The following is an 18,367-nucleotide window of genomic DNA, read 5'->3' on the forward strand; positions in this document are numbered from 1 at the left end:
CTGGCCCCAATGCCGGAAGATCTTCTCTGCTGCAGACTGAAAGATCACTAGTGGTGCATCAAAATGGAACTGCTTAGTTTGTCCGCTTGTATGTTGGTTTTCCCTGGAATGTGTGTCACAATTATAAAGTGTTCTGATGAGATCACCCATTCTCATACTCTCATGGCGCCTCTGCAGAGGGGATAAGACTGAGTCCCTCCTTGTTTGTTGATGTATCCGAATACAGACATGTTGTCTGAATTGCAACAGACCCTAGTGGGAGACCATCTTAAAATGCCTGTAGTGCTAATAGGACCACTCTCATCTCTAGGACTCTGATGTGCAACTTGATTTGATGGGAGGACCATGTTGTCTTGGACTGTTCTTCCAAGAAATGTCCCCCCACCCCAAGTGAGAAGCATCCGTGGACACTGTGGCTGCAGGGGCTGGTAGGACAAAGGGGATGCCTAGTAGTAGATCGTCTGATTGTACCCACCATCGGATGTGTTGTTTGCAAACTGTGGTGAACGTGACTGGAAAGGCTAAGAGTTGATACAGAATAGACCGTCGTACAACTAACATCCATTATAGAACCTGCATAAAGAAGTATTCCAAAGGAAGTAGTACGATGGCAGCTGCCATGGAACCTAATACCTGCAGTACTGAACTTGTTGGAGGAGCTGAATGACCAATGGAAAAATGGATCTGACTCCTTATAGTGGAAATATGATAAGAAGGTATGAAGCTTTGTTGTGTCTAGAACAGCACCAATGAACTCCAAGCTCTGGACTGAGGTTAGGTTTGACTTAGCATTTTTCATAATTATGCCCAAAGAATTGCAAATCTGGAGCAAACAGCCCCTGGCATGTAGAAATAGATGCTTGGAGCGAGCAGTGAGGAGCCAGTCATCTAGATATGGAAACACCTGGCATCCCTTTAGTCTCAAGTGAGGTGCCACTACTGACATGCATTTGGTGAACACCCTGGGGGCTGTGGTGATTCCAAAGGGTAGGGCTCTGAAACTGTAATTACTGGTTTCCAGCCGGAAGTGAAGATGTCTTCTGGATCGCCTGTCTACTTTGATATGATAGTACGTACCCTAAAGATCTATACTTCACATGCAATCATCCTTGTGTAAAAATGGTAGAGTGGACTAGACTGTGACCATTCAGAACTTTGCTTTCTTTACATACTGATTTAAGTGGCTTAGATCCTAAATGGGTCTGAGGTCCCCTGTTTCCTTTGCCACTAAAAAGAAGCATGAACAATTTTTGAATCCCATCTTGTCTGGAGGGACTTTCTGGATGACTCTTTTATCTTGGAGCTTTTGGATTTCTTGTGCTGCTGCCTTCCACTGACTGGGTGGAATGTCGGGAAGTTTCTTCTTTTTGCGAGTTGGAAGAAGGGAAAATGATATGTAATAACCCCTGGATAGTATGCTTAGCACCCATGCATCTTTTGTTATATTTGCCCAGGCGTCTGAGTGCAAAGACAAACAACCCTCAACTGTCTCCAGAGTTGGACAGTCAGGCAGTGTTTCAGGAGCACTGAAAGGGCATATCTGAAAAAGAATCTCTAAAGCCCTAATTCTGCAGACCTCCTCTGCTTCTAAGGCAACATGTTGGAATGGTCCCAAGGACAAGGAAGTACCATCAAATGGGGTGTTAATAAAATATGTCTTAAAGGGTTTTGCAAAGTCACAAAGCCACATCACAGCATGTCTGCTTATGGTAATACGTAAATCAGCTGCTCGTGAGGTGCCTTCAGCTGTGTGAGAGATCGACCTCATTGAAGCACTGGATATGGACAAAAGAGTGGACAGTTGAGAGGATGTCTGTTTGTAATCCTCAGCAGACATAGACTCTGAGAGAGTATCTGAAAGCTCCTTGGTCAAATCTCACTGAAGCTGAGTAAAATGTGTCAGGTAAATTAGTAACCTCAGGGCAAGGGTTGCTGAGGGAAAACCTCACTTTCCAAACCTGCCCAATGCTCTAGACTCCCTGTTAGATGGATGGACAGCCACCACCATATCATCAAGTGGAACTGGAACCTCTTTGCTCCAGTGCAGTATGTCAGTTGGGGGGGCCCACAAACGTTTTGGGTCTTTTAGGAATGGGTTCGACAGTATTCAGTTCCTTTCAAGCCTAACAGACAACTAAATCAATAAGTCTGTCCACCGGTGGGGGGTAACCCAAGATGTAGACGGGCCAAAAGCATCCAAAAACACTGATTCTTCTGGTGAGGGGTTTTGGGAAGACCAGACACACTCCAGAATATCTTCAAAGGAGATGTCAACTGGTGGTTATCTGGGGGACCCCTCTCCTTCATCAAAATCGGTATCTTCTGTGAGAATAGATATTAATAACAGAGAATAGATAATAAATAAATAAAATAAAGTTGTCTTACAAGATCCCAAGTATAAAGCATGCACCGCTAGGGCATATTGTTTTTTTTTTTTTACACTTTTTTTTTGGTGGACTCTATGTATAACATTTTTTCTCTGAGCTTTTCTCCTCGGGCCTCTACTGAAAATGGACATATATCCAGTTAGACTAGCCCGGCCAACAAATGTAAAATAAATAAATAAATAAATACTCCAACAGGAAATTAGTGTCTTGTTTTACATGTCCTCTTCCAATGTCCCTCCTCTGTGGGATGTTCAGACGAGGTGTTGGAAGAGAGGAGAAGTTCCTCTAATGGAACTGGCTGGACACTTATTGGCTCTGGCTGTCCCTGTGGAACTGATGGAGAAAAGGGAGTAGGATATGAGGCATGAGAGAGTGGTTCTCTGTGGAGAGACAAAAGCCCTTTCCACCACATTGAAAGCCAATGGACCAGAAGAAACCTTGATCTGCCTCCTCTGAGCTGAAACTCCTGATGAAGCAGGTCTAGACCTCCATTGGGTACACACCTTGGGGGTGGAACTGGATCCAAACTGTCCAGGGCCAAGGCTCTGAGAGTAAGGGATAGATCCAATAAAATCAGATCCAAGCCTATCACCTTGGACCCCACACCGATACTTCAGCTCCGAGACCCATTCTGATCTGACAATATCGGAGCAGAACTAGCCAAGGACTGAGTTGGAGTGGAAGAAGAAGCTTTCTTGGATCTGACACCAGACCTCTCTGGGATCTGAGATGCCGGTGCTCCAAAACCACAGGACAGATTGAAGAAGGATAGAAAATAGCTTTAGAGGTTGTTGGCATACTCATGGATCTGGCAGAGGACAGACATGGTAAGACCCTCCTCTGGATCTGAGCTCTTAGAAATTTTGCATCATCCTATCCACATCTGCTTCTGACAAACTCCTGGAGGACCTTGAAGAAGACGTGGAAGGAGGCCTAGTGTGCTTCTTGGTAGTCTGAAACAACCTCAATGGCAGGGTAGGTGATACTGGCTTGATAGTCTGCATGGAAAATGATGAAGCGCTCAATGGCCATCAGTGCCTGAAGTTCAGAAATCCTTCTGTAGTCTTCCAGGAGAGGTATTTCAGTTCTGCTGAAGCAGCAGGTTCGAAGGGTGGTAGATGAACACTCCACATGGAGCGTTATGGGTAAGGACAAACTTTCTATCGAGAGTGTTCAATCTGCTCGCCTTACTTCTCATGATCTCGATCCCTAGCTCCATGATGATCCTGGAGAATGGGAGAGAGTTCTTGAGCTCCTAGTGGAGTGGAGGTTTGCCCTGCCCCATCCCTAGAACAATAATGGTTTATAAATGAGAGCACAAATGTGTTTAGCCAAGTAGCGCAGCATGTGAGCTGTCTATGGAACAAATATCTCGTGAGCTAAGGATTTAGGAACTGGAAGATAAGGAGATGTTAGAAGGTTTAGGTTTAAACCGATAAGGTTTGATTAGCCATTTGTTGAGAGTTAGTTTTAGGTTAGTTTAGCGCCTGCTGTCTTTACAAATCTCTAGGCTACCACCAGCTGTGCAAACAGGTCCCTGGGGACTTCCCCTGAGGGGTAATAGGGCAAAGTAGCTCCTGCATTTGGCGTTCATTGGAGGGAGCATAAACAGATCAGGAAGGGCTGGCCCACTGCATTACTCGTGTTATGGAATGTTTGAGAGGAGAACCACTAGGAGGAGGCAGCCAGCTTGCTCTGCTCTATGGCGGCTATGATGTTGGATGACCCGGAATTTATGTACCAGACTACAGACATGTTGTCTGTCTGAACTACAATAGTCCCCCTAGAGGAAGAAGGGGAAAGTGCTGTAAGCTAAAACACTGCCCTCAACTCCAAGACTTGATTTGATGGATTGATTGTACTCCAGATTGGTCCAGGTCCCTTGGACTGGTGTCTGTCTGAAAAAGATGCCCCCCACCCTATCAGAAGCGTCCGTGGTCGCTGGCCGGCACGGTAGCACAAAATAATCTTCCGCTGGAAACTGGAAAGGTTGCAAGTCTCCAAAAGCCACCAAGTTAGGTGTGATTTGCATGTGTGTGTAATCAGGTCAGGGTAGGTGTTTTAGCTGTTGGAGCGACCATTGCGCATTAAACAGCAGCTGCAGCTCTCTCATGTGCAGTCTTCCCAATGGTATCGCAACTAGAAGCTGAGAAGCTTTGCCCAAGACCTTTACGGTTGACTGCCAAAGTTTTTGGGATTTTTGGAGACACACAAGGAGAGAAGCCGTTGAATTTGAAGCCTTAGAATCTAATGATGCCTCCTTTGAATAAATTGAATATGATACATGTATATGCTAATAAAAAATTTTTAGAAATTTCGAATTCAATAAAGATTTTTGGAAGAGTCAAAGTGTATCCTGTGTAATCTGTGGCTGTATCCTGGCAGACAGGGGTGGCAGACAGGGTGAGTGGTCAACACCTGGAAACACCTGGAATCCTGTCCAGATGACATGCATTTGGTGAAAACCCTGAGGGGCTGAGGTCAGACCAAAGGGCAGGAGCTCGAGCTTGAGTAGTGACAAAGAACCTTGAGTAAGTCCCGAATCTATTTGGCGCTGCTGACTGTGGTTGGATGACTTTTTTTTAGCAGCAGCTTTGAAATTTAGCTGCTGGGTCTGCTAGACAGGATAAGTATCTGAGGTTTTCTCTTCAGAATAGGGGTGGATAGGAATGGTATTCTGTAACAACGCCCTTTACTTTAGGGGCAAAAAGTGTGGGCACCATCAAATGGGGTGGTTAGTAAAGAAGACTTGAAGGCTTCCTTGCGCATGCATAAAGCATTGCCAGGATTGCCTCAATCGCTGAAGCTGCTGCCCCTACGATCCTACTACGCCTGTGATGATATCCATCATCATGTATGGATGAGTTAACAATGGATGTATTAGTATTTAGATATGCTGTAACTTTCTCTGAGACATCTGTTGGTATCCAGTAGGGTATCTCCCACTTTGGACTCTTCTCCTCTGTCCTCTGTAAATGTGGGTCAAATAGTTCAAAGACTGGACGGGTCTCGGAGGAGGAAGGGATGGAGATAATGGAAGGCCTTCAGGTTAGTTTCTCCAAAACATAATCCAGGTCCCAGGCTGGGATTGGTGGCCTTCTGGGAGGTATGATATTAGAAGCCCCTCTGAGGAGTTGTTTAATGAAAGGATGTGAGAACAGGCGCTGGTCTGTATCAAAATGAGCTGAAATGGCTGAGGCATGGATTTTAATAGAAGAGAAGGAGAGGCCACTATTGAGCAACTCCACTAGATAATCCAGGCTAAGTGGGATGGAAGGTTGAGAGGGACTGCCACCTCTGGACTGGCTCCAGGAGAAGAATCTTTTCCATTTCCCTGCATAAGATTTTCTGGTGCTGGGCCTTCTGGCCGCTGTGATAATGTCTAGGACTTGTTTGCTTAACAGGGGCCCCTTGTTTGCTTTTAGAGTATTAGCCATGCTGACAGTTTGAGAGTCTGCAAGTCTGTGTGCAGCATCCCCCCCACCCCCCCATCTGAGTCAAGAGATCTGTGATCAGGGGAAGATGCCTGGAAGGCTGCTGCGTAGTAAGGGGTATCAGTGCTGTCTGGGCCAGTCTGGAGTGATGAGGATGATCTTTGGTATCTTCTCCTTTATCTTGATCAGTACCTTGGGAATAAGAGTCAGGGGAGGGAATGCGTACGCAAAGAGGGTGTTCCAGGGGAAGGTCAAGCCATCCACCTTCCACGCTAGGTGGTCATACTCCCTGGTACAGAACTGTTTTAACTGGTGGTTGAGGTGTGAAGCAAAGAGATCCACCTCCGGAGTTCCCCACTTCTGAGTGAGTTGCAGAAAGATTTTTCTGTGGAGCTGCCATTCGTGGGGGTCCAGTAAGTTTCTGCTCAGGTAATTTGCCAGGGTGTTGTTGACCCCTGGAAGGTATTGGGCTATTAGGTGTAGTCCCATGGAGGAGGCTGCCAGCCAGAGATTCATGGCTAGCCTGCACAAAGGGTAAGGTTGGGTCACTCCGTTTGTTGATGTACCACATTACAGTGGTGTTGTCTGTTTTGTTAAGGAGAACCCCTAGCCTGAGATGGGGTTTGAAGGATGTCAGAGCCTTTTGTACTGCCAGCATTTCCTTCTGGATGATGTGTAAGGGGAAGGTGCTGGGCATCCCAAAGGCCCTGGGTGCACCTGCCTGCCTGGTGAGCTCCCCAAGCGGTGTCTGAGGTGTTGGTGGTGATGGTCTGCCCGGTAGGGTGAAGGATGAAGGGGAGACCCTTGTTCTTGGCACAGGCCCCTGGCCACCAGAGAAACTCAGCCCTTATACAGGGGATCAGGGGGAGAGAGGTCTCTAGAGGCTGAGAGTGCTGACACCAAAGGTTATTTAAGTACCACTAAATTTTTCTCATGTGAAGCCAGGCCAGAGGAATCAGAAGGATGCAAGAGGTCATGTACCCCAGGGCTTGCAGGAACTTCCTCGCTGAGAGGTGACTTTTGGAAGCCAGCTGGGTAAAGTAGAGAGGCAGGAATCTCTGTTTTTCTGGGGATAGGAAGGCCATTTGGGATGCTGTGTCCAGCAGAGCTCCCAAGAAAATGATCCTCCTGGAGGGTGTTTGCTTGGATTTCTTCTCATTGATGGTGAACCCCAAGGAAGTTAGGAGGGTTTAGACTGAGAGGAGGTCCTGGAGCAGCTTTTCTTTGCACTCTGCCTGAATGAGGCAGTCGTTCAGGTAAGGGTAAATCTGTATATTTCTCCGTCTGCAAAATGCTATGGCCGGGGTTAAGCATTTGGTGAATACTCTGGCAGCAGTAGATAAGCCAAGGGGTAGCACAGAGAACTGAAAGTGTTGTGATCCTGCTCTGAAGCGCAGGAATTTCCTGCAGGATTCCTTTATGGGGATGTGAAGGTAGGCATCTTTTAGGTCTAGGGTCACTAGCCAGCATTCTTTGTCAGCATAGGCAGCTGCTGCTGCAAAGTTAGCGTTTTGAATTTGGGGACCACCAGGGAGGTGTTCAGAGTGGATAGATCCAGGATGGGGCGCCAAGTGCCCTCTTTTCTGGGAACAAGGAATAGTCTGGAATAAAAGCCTTTGCCTGTCTGATCTGCAGGAAAAGGTTCTACTGCCCCCCTGGGATATGAGTGTTTGAACTTGTTTTAATGCCTATGCCCACTGATTTGGAGGCAAGTCTGGGTACCGTCTTGGAATCGGGAGTTCGTTGAAAGAGAATTTGTATACTTGGAAAACAGTCTTTAAGACCCATTGGTCCTTTGTTACAAAAAGCCAATTTTCTTTGTAGAGGGAGATATTTCCTCCTAGCTTTTGGTGAGTGAAAGGGGGGCAGAGGGAGTCATTGAGAGTTTTTGCCACAGAAGGATGGTTTGGAACTCCCTGCCTTAGGGGCTGAAGTAAGTGGTCCACTGTTTTGTCCTCTGTTGTCCCTGGGATAGGGTCCTGCGAGGTCTGTCCTTGCGGGGCTCACCTTGTCCCTGTCTGCTGGGTGCAGGAAAGGACCAGTGTTTAGAGGGAAAATTCCTGCTGAACTTAGGAGGTTGAACCTGAAAAAAGTATTTTACTGTTTGTATAGATTTAGCTTTGTCTTCCATCTTTTTAAGCACCTCTTCTGCTTTTGCTCCAAACAAGCGGTCCTTATCCAAAGGTGCATCAATTAATTTAGACTTGATATGATCAGGGAGAGGTTGTTCCTTCACCCATGCCTGTCTCCTAATAACAGATCCTGACACTGCTGCCCTGCTAGATGCTTCTAGGGCATCATATCCACAGTACAAAGAGTGTTTGGCCACTTGACAAGTAGAGTGCAGTAAATCTGCTAACTCTTTAGAATTGGCACAGTCATGAAAGGTAGAAATCTTTTGCTTTAATAGTTCCAAAGTGCGTTGTTGAGAACTGATGGCCTGTTTAGCAGTAGCGTCATCGGAAGGCTTAACCTTGTGTGGTCTGTCTCTATCTTTACCCCTATGTTTTTTTCAGAATTCCTATGGAAGGTTGGCTGATGGATGTCATACCGGAATGCAAAGACGAAAGGCAAAAATACCTGTCTACAAAAAGAGCTCTATGACAAATAGTTCTAGTGTTAAAGAGGGCACAAAACCAGCAATGGCGGACGTCGTGATCTAGGCCTAAACAAGTGACGCAATAAGAATGGAAGTCTCGGTGTGGAATCTGTTTTCCACAGGTGAGACAATTGTTAACTTTTTTAGACATTGGTTAGTGCAAGAAGAAAGGGTCCTCAACGGTGTACTTAGATTTAGACGTTTTCAGCTGTAATTTGGGTTCTGATAGAGACCGACCGGCACATTTGTGAACTGCTTCTACTACAGGCTCCACGGCAAGAAAGACTGATGTAATGGCATTGGCTGCCTTGCTTTATAACATTGACGACCTGACTTCAGTCACAAGCAACCGCAGCCAATACAAAAAGCTTTGACTCTGGTATTCGGGCCGGCCGAGGGCTACCCCAGCAGGGATAACCCACAGGTGATAACTGCAACAGTGAAACACAAAGAACATCCCTTCTTAGGATCCGAGGGTCTAGGAGCTGAGAGTGTCATTGTTGGACTAATGGTGATTACAGTGGTTGAAGCCTTAGGATCCGAAGTCTTCGGATCTGATTGATGAGTCTTAGAATCCGACAGTGTAGGATCTGATAATTTCATTGTCTTTTTTAGAGGCTCTGAGGAAGACCTAGGGGAATTCAGAGGGGAGCACTTCCTATGCTCCAAAGGAGTGGACTTGCTGTGTTTGGAGGGGGGTTTTGCCCCTGAAGTAGAAGTCAAAGGTAGAAGACCTCTTTGGATCAGCTTATTACGTCAATCATCTTAAAGTCCTAGGGTTGAAAGTGAAGCATATTTTGCATGCCACTTCCAGATGATCAGCCCCTAGACAATACACACACCCCTTGTGGGCATATCCAAATTCAGAATTTTATGCTTGTAAGAAGTGCAAATTTTGAAACCTGTGAGTTTTTCCAACATAACTGCGAAGAAACCCACCCTGTCTGAAAAACAAAAATTTCACTTTCACTGTGAAATCCAGAAAAACACAAAGTAAAACAGTTTTATTTTTTACAGAAACTAGAAAATTAAAAGAAAAATGTTCTGCTACCAACTATGGCAAGTAAAAAAATACCCAAAATATGGGTAAATAGGTGGCTGCCAAAAAAGCACTTACTAGAAAATGGAAATCAAAATCAACCATACTAGAAGTACTGAATATGGTAACTGAGATAAAGCAACTGGAATTGAGATCTTTAGAAAAGGGTAGGAGCAAACTACATAGGAAAGATGGGAGTTGTGGGAACAATACATACACGGGAGGAATGATGTTTAAAAGAAGGTAGGACTTAAATGAGCTATGCAATGTTTGACTGAAAATGACTGAGTAGATTATAAGTGATGTATAATGTTTGCAACTGGGAGTGTGTTAGTATGATTTGTGATTTAAAATGCTTGCAACTAGGATTGTGTCTGTGTGGTTTGTTTTCATTTATATAAATGTATGATTGCCTATGTCATAAGTGATGGTTTAATAAAGATGTTTCTTGTTTTAAAAGATGGGTAAATAGGAATACCAGCAATGGTTATCAGATATTATCTAAATATAGTATTAGAAAGAAGGAAATAAATGCCCTAACACCAGCGAGAGAAACTGAGAGGGAGGATAATAAACTGGAAAAATACAACAATATCGAAAAGGAAACAGAAAATAGTAATAAAAGTTTTATAATTAACTCAACCAGTGATCACTGAAGAGCTTGGAAACCTGTATCTGTTTGCATTGGCGGCAAATAAGATCTGGGGCTTTGGGATGCAATACAGCATTATGGGTACTGGGTGGAGCTGGACAGCTGGATCCTAAGCCTGGAATAAGTGTTTGAGTCAGATCCAAGGATCGGATCTGAGCCCATAAGTTGAAGAAAAAGGAAAAGGACAAAATCAGATTACAGTGACAGTTCCCAAAGGCACAAAGTACTGCACCTAACACATACATTTTACAAAAAGGTATGTAAAAAACACTTTCAAAAAGCAGATATGACATTCATAGAAACATAACTTTCATACTGTAAAATCAATAATTTCACAGAAAAAATATGGTTTCATCAAAAAAAGCAAAACTGTGAAAGGTTTTCTCAAGCAGTGGACTTATCTGCCCAGCCTTGAAGGACTGCCAGCCAACCATCAGTTTTATGAAGCTCACAGAAGGAACATACTTGGGTAGCATGAAGGCTCTGAAGCTTTTGGCACTTTAACTATCTCTTATAGGGAGCTCTGTTCAAGCTCCAGCAGTTAGGGTGTGTGGAAGGTGCCCTTAAGCTTTGAAAAGCTGTCTGGTTGTTCATATCTTTGGCAGGATCAACCATAATAAGCTTTGGCTACTGCAAGAGTGATAAAATGTTGACCATCTCTTGACGATCATTCCATTACAGGGAAATGGAAGCCTCCACTGCAATGACAATTCACCCTTCTGGAGAAAAGTCAGCCACTGACATACTAGTGATAACAGAAATCAGAGCTGATCACTAGTGTTGTGAAAACAGGCCTAGCTCCTGTTTGTTACTGATGCTCATCTTCTTTAAATCAGTGCTGCTAAATCACATTAGCAAAAAAAAAAAAAAAAAAAGGACTATGTCATGAGGGTGCTTACAGATTACTCAGTCTGATGTGCTTTCCATTTCTGTTGACTTAGAAGTTTAGCAAGTCAATTAAGTGTCCCTCTTAATTTGATAAATAAATTGGAAATTCTTACAAGAAGGGACACTAATCAGTGTAAGCAGAATACAAATTGATTGTTACTGTGATTGAGACTGAAAAATTGATCTTAGGATTAAGCTGAGTGCTGTCTGTTCTCTTCCTCCACCCTACATCAGAAGACACTGTCAGGAATGGAAGGCAACAGCAGGGATTGCAGCTATCAGTCTACTTGAGGTCAGAAGTTTAACATATTCACTGCCCACACTATCAAGGTGGAGTCTACTCTGCTGATCCAATGGTATATGTACGTTTAAACACACACACACGCACACACAAACAGGAGAGCCAGCCTTGGCCTTTCATTCCACCCTCTCCAGATCCTGAGTTCACTACTCAAACTCATTCCACCCTCTCCAGATCCTGAGTTCACTACTCGAACAGGAAACAGCAGAGACACAGTCAGGGCTTCAAATCTCTTTGCACTATGAAGCTGACTAATAGTAAAAAAAGAACATACTGTCTCAGAGCGGTCACGGTGGTGCAGCGGTTAGCATTGCCACCTCACAGCAAGAGGTTCTCTGGTTCGATTCTCGGCTAGGATGCACTCTGTGCGGAGTCTTCATGTCTTTCCTGTGGTCACGTGGGTTTCCTCCAGGTGTGCCGGTTTCCGCCTACATCCCAAAGACATGCTGTAGTTGGACTGGACACTCTAAATTGGCCCTAGGCATGAGTGCGTGTCTGTGTGTGTGTGTGCCTTCTGTGGAAGGTTGGGCACCGGGCTGGCAACTCGACACTGTAAAACTCCACTGCCAATCATGAGCGGACAGATGATCTGCTGTGGCGACCCCTAACCGGGAAAAGCTGGAAGAAGAAGAAAACTGTCTCATGTTACACACAGCAGTAATGATAACACAATACTGTTTGCTACCCTTTCAGTGTAATATCACAGGAATACAAGTCATACTGAACGTCATAAAAACTACAAATCTACAAAAAAGATGCATTAAAACTTGACAAAAAAATGCTAAAAGCTTACTTGAATTGTTTTGATACATTAACGTGATGCATGTTTTCAATTACTTGAATATCACTTCCATAACACACAAACTTGTTACATGTCCTGCAGCTGAATTCTACCATTGAAGCATCTCCTTTAATCTGCTTTTTCAAATTCTTCTTCTGTTTCATTTTCTTCTCCATAATGATCTGCATTTGAAAACTTTGAATCTAAAATGTAAAAACAAGTTATTCCATTATACAAGGACATGCTGCTAGTTTTCTGTAGTGATGACTGAAGTATTTAGTGCATTCTTGAGGACAGAACAATGTGCATACTATACTGTACATTGTTTAGTTCTCCTCTGAAAAGGAAGGAAAGGATTTGAAAATTTCACACTGAATGCTGCTCACAGAGTCGGGCATGTGATGTACACCAGCAACATGGCTGATCAGATTATGTAAATGAATATACTTTAATTCACATTTCTCACCAATGGTTTGAAACTGAATCTTCTAGGAGGGTACAACAGTTATAAACTTACCTGAGGGTAAAACAGTTATAAAGTTACCGATGTCTACTGACTACATTTAAACTGCAATGCCATCTCAATGTCGAATATGACTTCAGAGTTGACTCTGTACTGCAACAACCTTCTGAGTAATGTAGGCAGGCTATTCCCACACTAGCAGCTGAATAGAGACATAGACCAAGTGTCACAACAGTACACCTGTCCATATTTTCTCTGTTGCTACAGGAGATATGATTACCTATAATTTGACAGTACAGTTAACTCCGGATCTCATAAAAAGTACAGTTGTGCAAGTCCTACTTACCTGTAACAGTAGATGTTTGAATTCCTCACTGCCTCTGTGGCATTTTAGGTTGTTTGCCAAGGTAACCTAGTACTGGCCAGTTTTCAAAAGCTCAGTCTCCCTTCCCTCTCTCTTTCTGTGACAGCTAATTGGCTGAACATATCCTGAGAGGGAGGCCTTCAGTTGTCACAGAAAGTGAGTGTTCTGGCTGTTTTATTTATTTATTTTGCATTTGTTTAACGGGATGGTCCAGCTGGCCAGAAGTGCCCATTTTCAGTGGAGTCCCGGGGAGAAAAACTCCACATATAAGACATTTCACATACAATATAGAATTTACATTAATAAAAACATTTAGTACATATTATTGGCAGCTTATATTGCTTTCACACAGAAGAGGAGGAAAGTACCTGAAAGCAAAAACATCTAGCAAAAATACATTTGCAGCCAATCGGAATAAAAAAAGCAAATCCAGCAACAACTGAATCTAAGAGGTTGAAACCCATCTCAACTATGCACAGTCTGGGGGATGGCGAGTGGGTGTTCCCATTGAGGTAGTCAAGAATTTAGACATCTGTTTCCTTTTCGATATTGTTCTATTTTTCCAGTATATTATCCTCCCTCTCAGTTTCCTCGCTGGTGTTAGGGTGTTTCTTTCCGTCCAATACTATATTTAGGTAGCATCAAATTACCATTGCTGGTATTCCTAATTACCCATTTTTTTAAAACAAGAAACATCTTTATTAAACCATCACTTATGACACAGGCAATCATACATTTATATAAATGAAAACAACCTACACAGACACAATCCTAGTTGCATTTTACATCACAAATCATACTGACACACTCCCAGTTGCAAACATTATACATCACTTATCATCTACTCAATCATTTTCAAATATTACATAGCTCATTTAAGCCCTACCTTCTTTTAAACATCATTCCTCCCCTGTATGTATTATTCCAACAACTTCCATTTTTCCTATGCAATTTGCTCCTACCCTTTTCTAAAGATTTCAATTCCAGTTGCTTTATCTCTGTTACTATATTCGCTACTTCTAGTATTGTTGTTTAGATTTTGATTTACATTTTCTAGTAATTGCTTTTTTAGCAGCCACCTATCTACCCAGTCTCTAAGGCCAAGAACACTGCATAAATACAATATACCAGAATGCCTTTTAAATAGCATGAAACATGATCCATCAGGCCCTCTGGAAAAAGAAGTTATGTCTTACCATAACGTTCCATGTGAATTGTTCATCTCGCCTTTGTTCTTACGCATGGGTTCGGAGCCGATCCTCGGCTCCGAGACGGCCACTTCTACAGCTCTGCATCTTGAGAAAGCTCGAGGCACAGTCCTATCCCACAATCCCCTAGTGCTAACCCTCAGATCTAGTTTGCTAACACCAGAAGATAACAATGCGCCCAAGGCGCTAGCAGTAATTTAAAGATAAGGGGCAGCAATGCCCAAAAAAACACCTAGATAATGAAAGGAGTACCCTGACAACAGAAGCAGCCAGAGACTAACAGAAGGTGTTGAACACAAGCTGAATTGGAATCCAAATCGTCCCGTTCTCCGAAAAAAAAACATAGGCCAGGGGATGGAGGGTGGGTAGTAAGAACAAAGGTGAGATGAACAATTCACATGGAACGTTATGGTAAGACATAACTTCTTTATGTGAAATTGTTCAATCTCGCCGTTTGTTCTTACGCATGGGTAGCATCCCTAGCTCCTTTACCCTGGGTGGCTCATGGGAGAACGTTCCTGAGAACTGTGGAACCAAAAGAGGCCCTATCTTTGGAGTTCTTGTCTAACTTATAATGGAGAATGAAGGTATGAGGCTTCGCCCAGGTTGCTGCCGCACAAATAGTATCCAACGGCAAACGGGCTGCATGGGCTAGAGATGTGGCCATAGCCCTGGTAGAATGAGCCTTGGGTTGAAAAGATAATTGTTGTTTAGTCTGTGAATAGATAAATTTAATACAATCTGTCAGCCATTTAGACAAGGTAACTTTGGTAACCGCCATACCTTTTCTTTGGTCAGCAAAGGATATAAATAGTTGGTCTGATTTTCTGTCATCTTTTGTCCTCTGCAAATAAAATCTGAGTTGTCTGTGGACATCTAACTTATGCAGCATATATTCCAACTTGTTAGTGTGATCTTTGAAGAAGGTGGGAAGTTCGATGGACTGGTTAATATTTGAAAGTGAACAAACTTTTGGGAGAAAAGACGGATTGGTGCGTAATGTTACTCTATCCGAGAGGAAAATCAAGTAGGGAGGTCGAACAGATAGCGCGTGTAATTCTGAAATTCTACGAGCAGAGGTTATAGCCACCAAGAGTAATGTTTTCCATGACACGAACTTAAGAGAGGCTGTGGAGGCTGGTTCAAAAGGGGGTAACATTAACTGGGATAAAATTAAATTAAGATTCCAAGGAGCAACTGGGTTACGAATGGAAGGGCGGAGGTGAAAGGTGCCTTTCAAAAACGCCTTGCAAAGTCTGTGGGACATGATGGAAGAATTTTTGTAACCCACATGAAAGTTCGAGATGGCCGCCAGTTGGACTCTAACTGTGGACGATGATGCTCCTTCTTCAAAGATCTTAGACAGAAACTCCAAAATTTTGTGCACCAGTGCTTCTGTTGGATCTAATCCTTGTTGTAATGCCCAATAAGAAAAACGTGTCCACTTGCTCCGATAAGTCTTTGTAGTGGATGGTTTAAGAGAGGAAACAATTATACGTTTAACCGCAGGGGACAAAAGGCTTGACCTGGCTAGGATGGGAAGAGGAGCAGCCAAGCTGTCAATTTTAGGGCCTGCAGGGATGGATGAGGGGCTCCTGACGCATGGGTCAAAAGGTCTGGAACTGGGTCCAGAATCCATGGCTCCTCAATTTGATGGGCCTGAAGAAAGGGGAACCAGATCTGTCGAGGCCAGAATGGGGCTATTAGAATTATGGTCCTTTCCAGACGTTTGGCTTTCTGTAGAAACCTGGGGATTAACGGAATGGGTGGAAAAGCATACAGGAGACCCGGGGGCCAATCGTGAACCAGTGAATCTCTGGGGGCACTCCCTGGTGGAGGGAGAAGGGCAAAGTAGCTTCTGCATTTGGCATTCATCGGCGATGCAAAAAGGTCGCAGTAAGGCTGGCCCCACTTGTGGAATATCGCTTCCGCCACTTGAGATTTCAGAGACCACTCGTGAGGTAACAGGATGGCTCTGCTCAACCTGTCCGCAATTACGTTGGACGTCCCGGGAATGTGCGTTGCTATCAGAAAGCGTCCGATGGAGACAGCCCATTGCCAGATCCTGAGGGCCTCTCTGCATAGTGGATAAGATCTTGTTGCTCTTTGTTTGTTGATGTACCAGACCACTGACATGTTGTCTGTCTGGACTGCCACTGTTCCTTGAGGTAAGATGCCGTGAAAGTGTTGCAACGCTAGAAACACCGCTCTTAGCTCTAGAACATTGATGTACAGTTTGCATTCTGTTCTGGACCATTGACCTTGGATCATTTTTCCCTGGAACAAACCCCCCCACCCAATCAGGGAAGCGTCCGTGGTTATTGTCGCTATTGGGGTTGGCAGGGTAAATGGTCGACCTTGTATCAAGTCTTGAGATAGCATCCACCATCGTAGATCCTGCTTGCAGCAGGATGTGATTAGAATTTTGTGTGACAACGACAGGTGCTGATAGGACCACTGGGTGAACAGTAGCCATTGTAGGATCCTCATGTGCATTCTTCCTAGAGGGACTGCAACCAGTGCAGCTGACATTAATCCCAGGACTCTTAAAACCTGTTTTGCTGTAGCTTTTGTCTTTTGAAGGAGTATTGCAATTTGCTCCCTTAGTTTTGAAACCCTTTCTGGAGGAAGTCTGATCGTGACCAAGGTAGTGTCCAGTTCTACCCCTATAAATGAGATACGCTGTGATGGCGATAAAGAAGATTTTTCTAAATTGATTGTAACGCCAAGACGGGAACAAAGACTGATTGTGTAATCTCTTGCTTGGAGCAGATGATACTCGGTGGTGGCGGAGAGGAGCCAGTCGTTTACATACGGAAACACCCGGAATCCTTGTTGTCTCAAGTGAGACACTACTACTGCCATACACTTGGTGAACACCCTGGGGGCTGAGGTGAGACCAAACGGCAGAGCCCGAAACTGAAAATGACTGGCTCCTAGCCGGAAGCGCAGGAATCTCCTGGATGGTCTGGCCATTTTTATATGGTAGTACGCGTCCTTAAGATCTATAGAACACATCCAGTCTCATTCCTGTAGAAAAGGGAGGATTGACTGTAGCGTGACCATCCGAAACTTCTCCTTCACAACGAAGGTGTTTAATCTGCTGAGATCCAGAATTGGTCTCCAGTCCCTTGTCTTCTTTGGAACTAAAAAGAACCTTGAGTAAGTTCCGGATCCTATTTGGTCTGCCGGGACTGTTTGGATGGCTCTTTTCCTGAGCAGCTTCTGGATCTCTAAGGCTGCCTGATTCCGCAGATTGGGTGGAACGTCTGGGAATCCTTTGGTGGTAGGGGGAACGTTTATGAATTTTATGTTGTAACCTCTGGTAATTATATTTTGTACCCACGTATCTGAGGTTAAATTTCGCCAGGCCAGCGGGTACAAAGTTAAGCGTCCCCCGACTGCCTCCAGAGCAGGACAGTCGGGCCTCCTCTCAGGAGTGCTGGAAAGGCTTGCCAGAGAAAGTATCTCTGTCGCCCTGGTTTTGCGGACCCCCTCTGCCGTTTGGACGGTGTCTTCCATTCCTTCCCCCTCCTCTGCCTCTGGAAGGGGCATTATCACTCTGTGTGGACTGAAAGGAACCCTGTGTCTTATGGAACCACATCTTTCCGCCTCTTTGCCCTTTGGGGTATGGTCTGGAAGGGGCGGAAAAACGGACTCCTACAGCAGATAGGGTCTTCCCTTCTTGCTCACACCTAGTGAGGGTCTCCTTTACTTTGGGGCCAAAAAGAGAGGCACCATCAAACAGGACGTTAGTAAAAGAAGACTTGAAGGATTCCGCAAAGGAGCACAGCCGCAGCCAGGATGGTCTCCTAAGAGCAATCGCTGAAGCTGCCGCTCTACTCGCACCTTCTGCCGCATATGAAATGAGCCTCATGGAGGAGTTGACTACAGAGTTAAGGGTACTAAGTTGTGCTGTCACTTTCTCGGTAACAGCAGCATCTGTACGACCCTGGAGAGTATCTCCGAGTTCCTTGAGGAGATCCCTCTGTAAACGCGTAAAATGCGTCAAGTAGTTCAGCGATCGCATGGAAAAAGTCGCAGAACTGAAAACGCACTTCCCATATCTGTCCATCGTCCTGGAATCCTTATTAGGAGGATGGACAGCGGAAGAGGACTCTGACATGTCCTTCTTAGTGGCTGCCGCCACCACCATAGTATCCACTGGAACACCCTTGGTAAGAAAACTCTTGTCCTGGGGGACTGTTATGAACTTATTCGGCCTGCGGGGAACTGGTTCCACCGTGTCAG

General features: G+C 44.5%; 1 protein-coding gene across 1 annotated transcript in view; it reads right to left on the reverse strand.

Moving 5' to 3' along the window:
* IFIH1 (interferon induced with helicase C domain 1) overlaps positions 1–18,367 on the reverse strand; it is a 2,457,004-nt gene that overhangs the window by 207,408 nt on the left and 2,231,229 nt on the right. The window contains exon 14 of the mRNA XM_044074778.1: positions 12,094–12,284. Coding sequence (XP_043930713.1) covers positions 12,094–12,284 — 191 coding nt within the window. The remainder of the gene's footprint in view (positions 1–12,093; positions 12,285–18,367) is intronic.

The sequence above is a fragment of the Protopterus annectens genome, chromosome 6.part0 (genome assembly GCF_019279795.1).
Source record: "Protopterus annectens isolate FY-2018-M chromosome 6.part0, PAN1.0, whole genome shotgun sequence".
NCBI classification, from domain to species: domain Eukaryota; kingdom Metazoa; phylum Chordata; order Ceratodontiformes; family Protopteridae; genus Protopterus; species Protopterus annectens.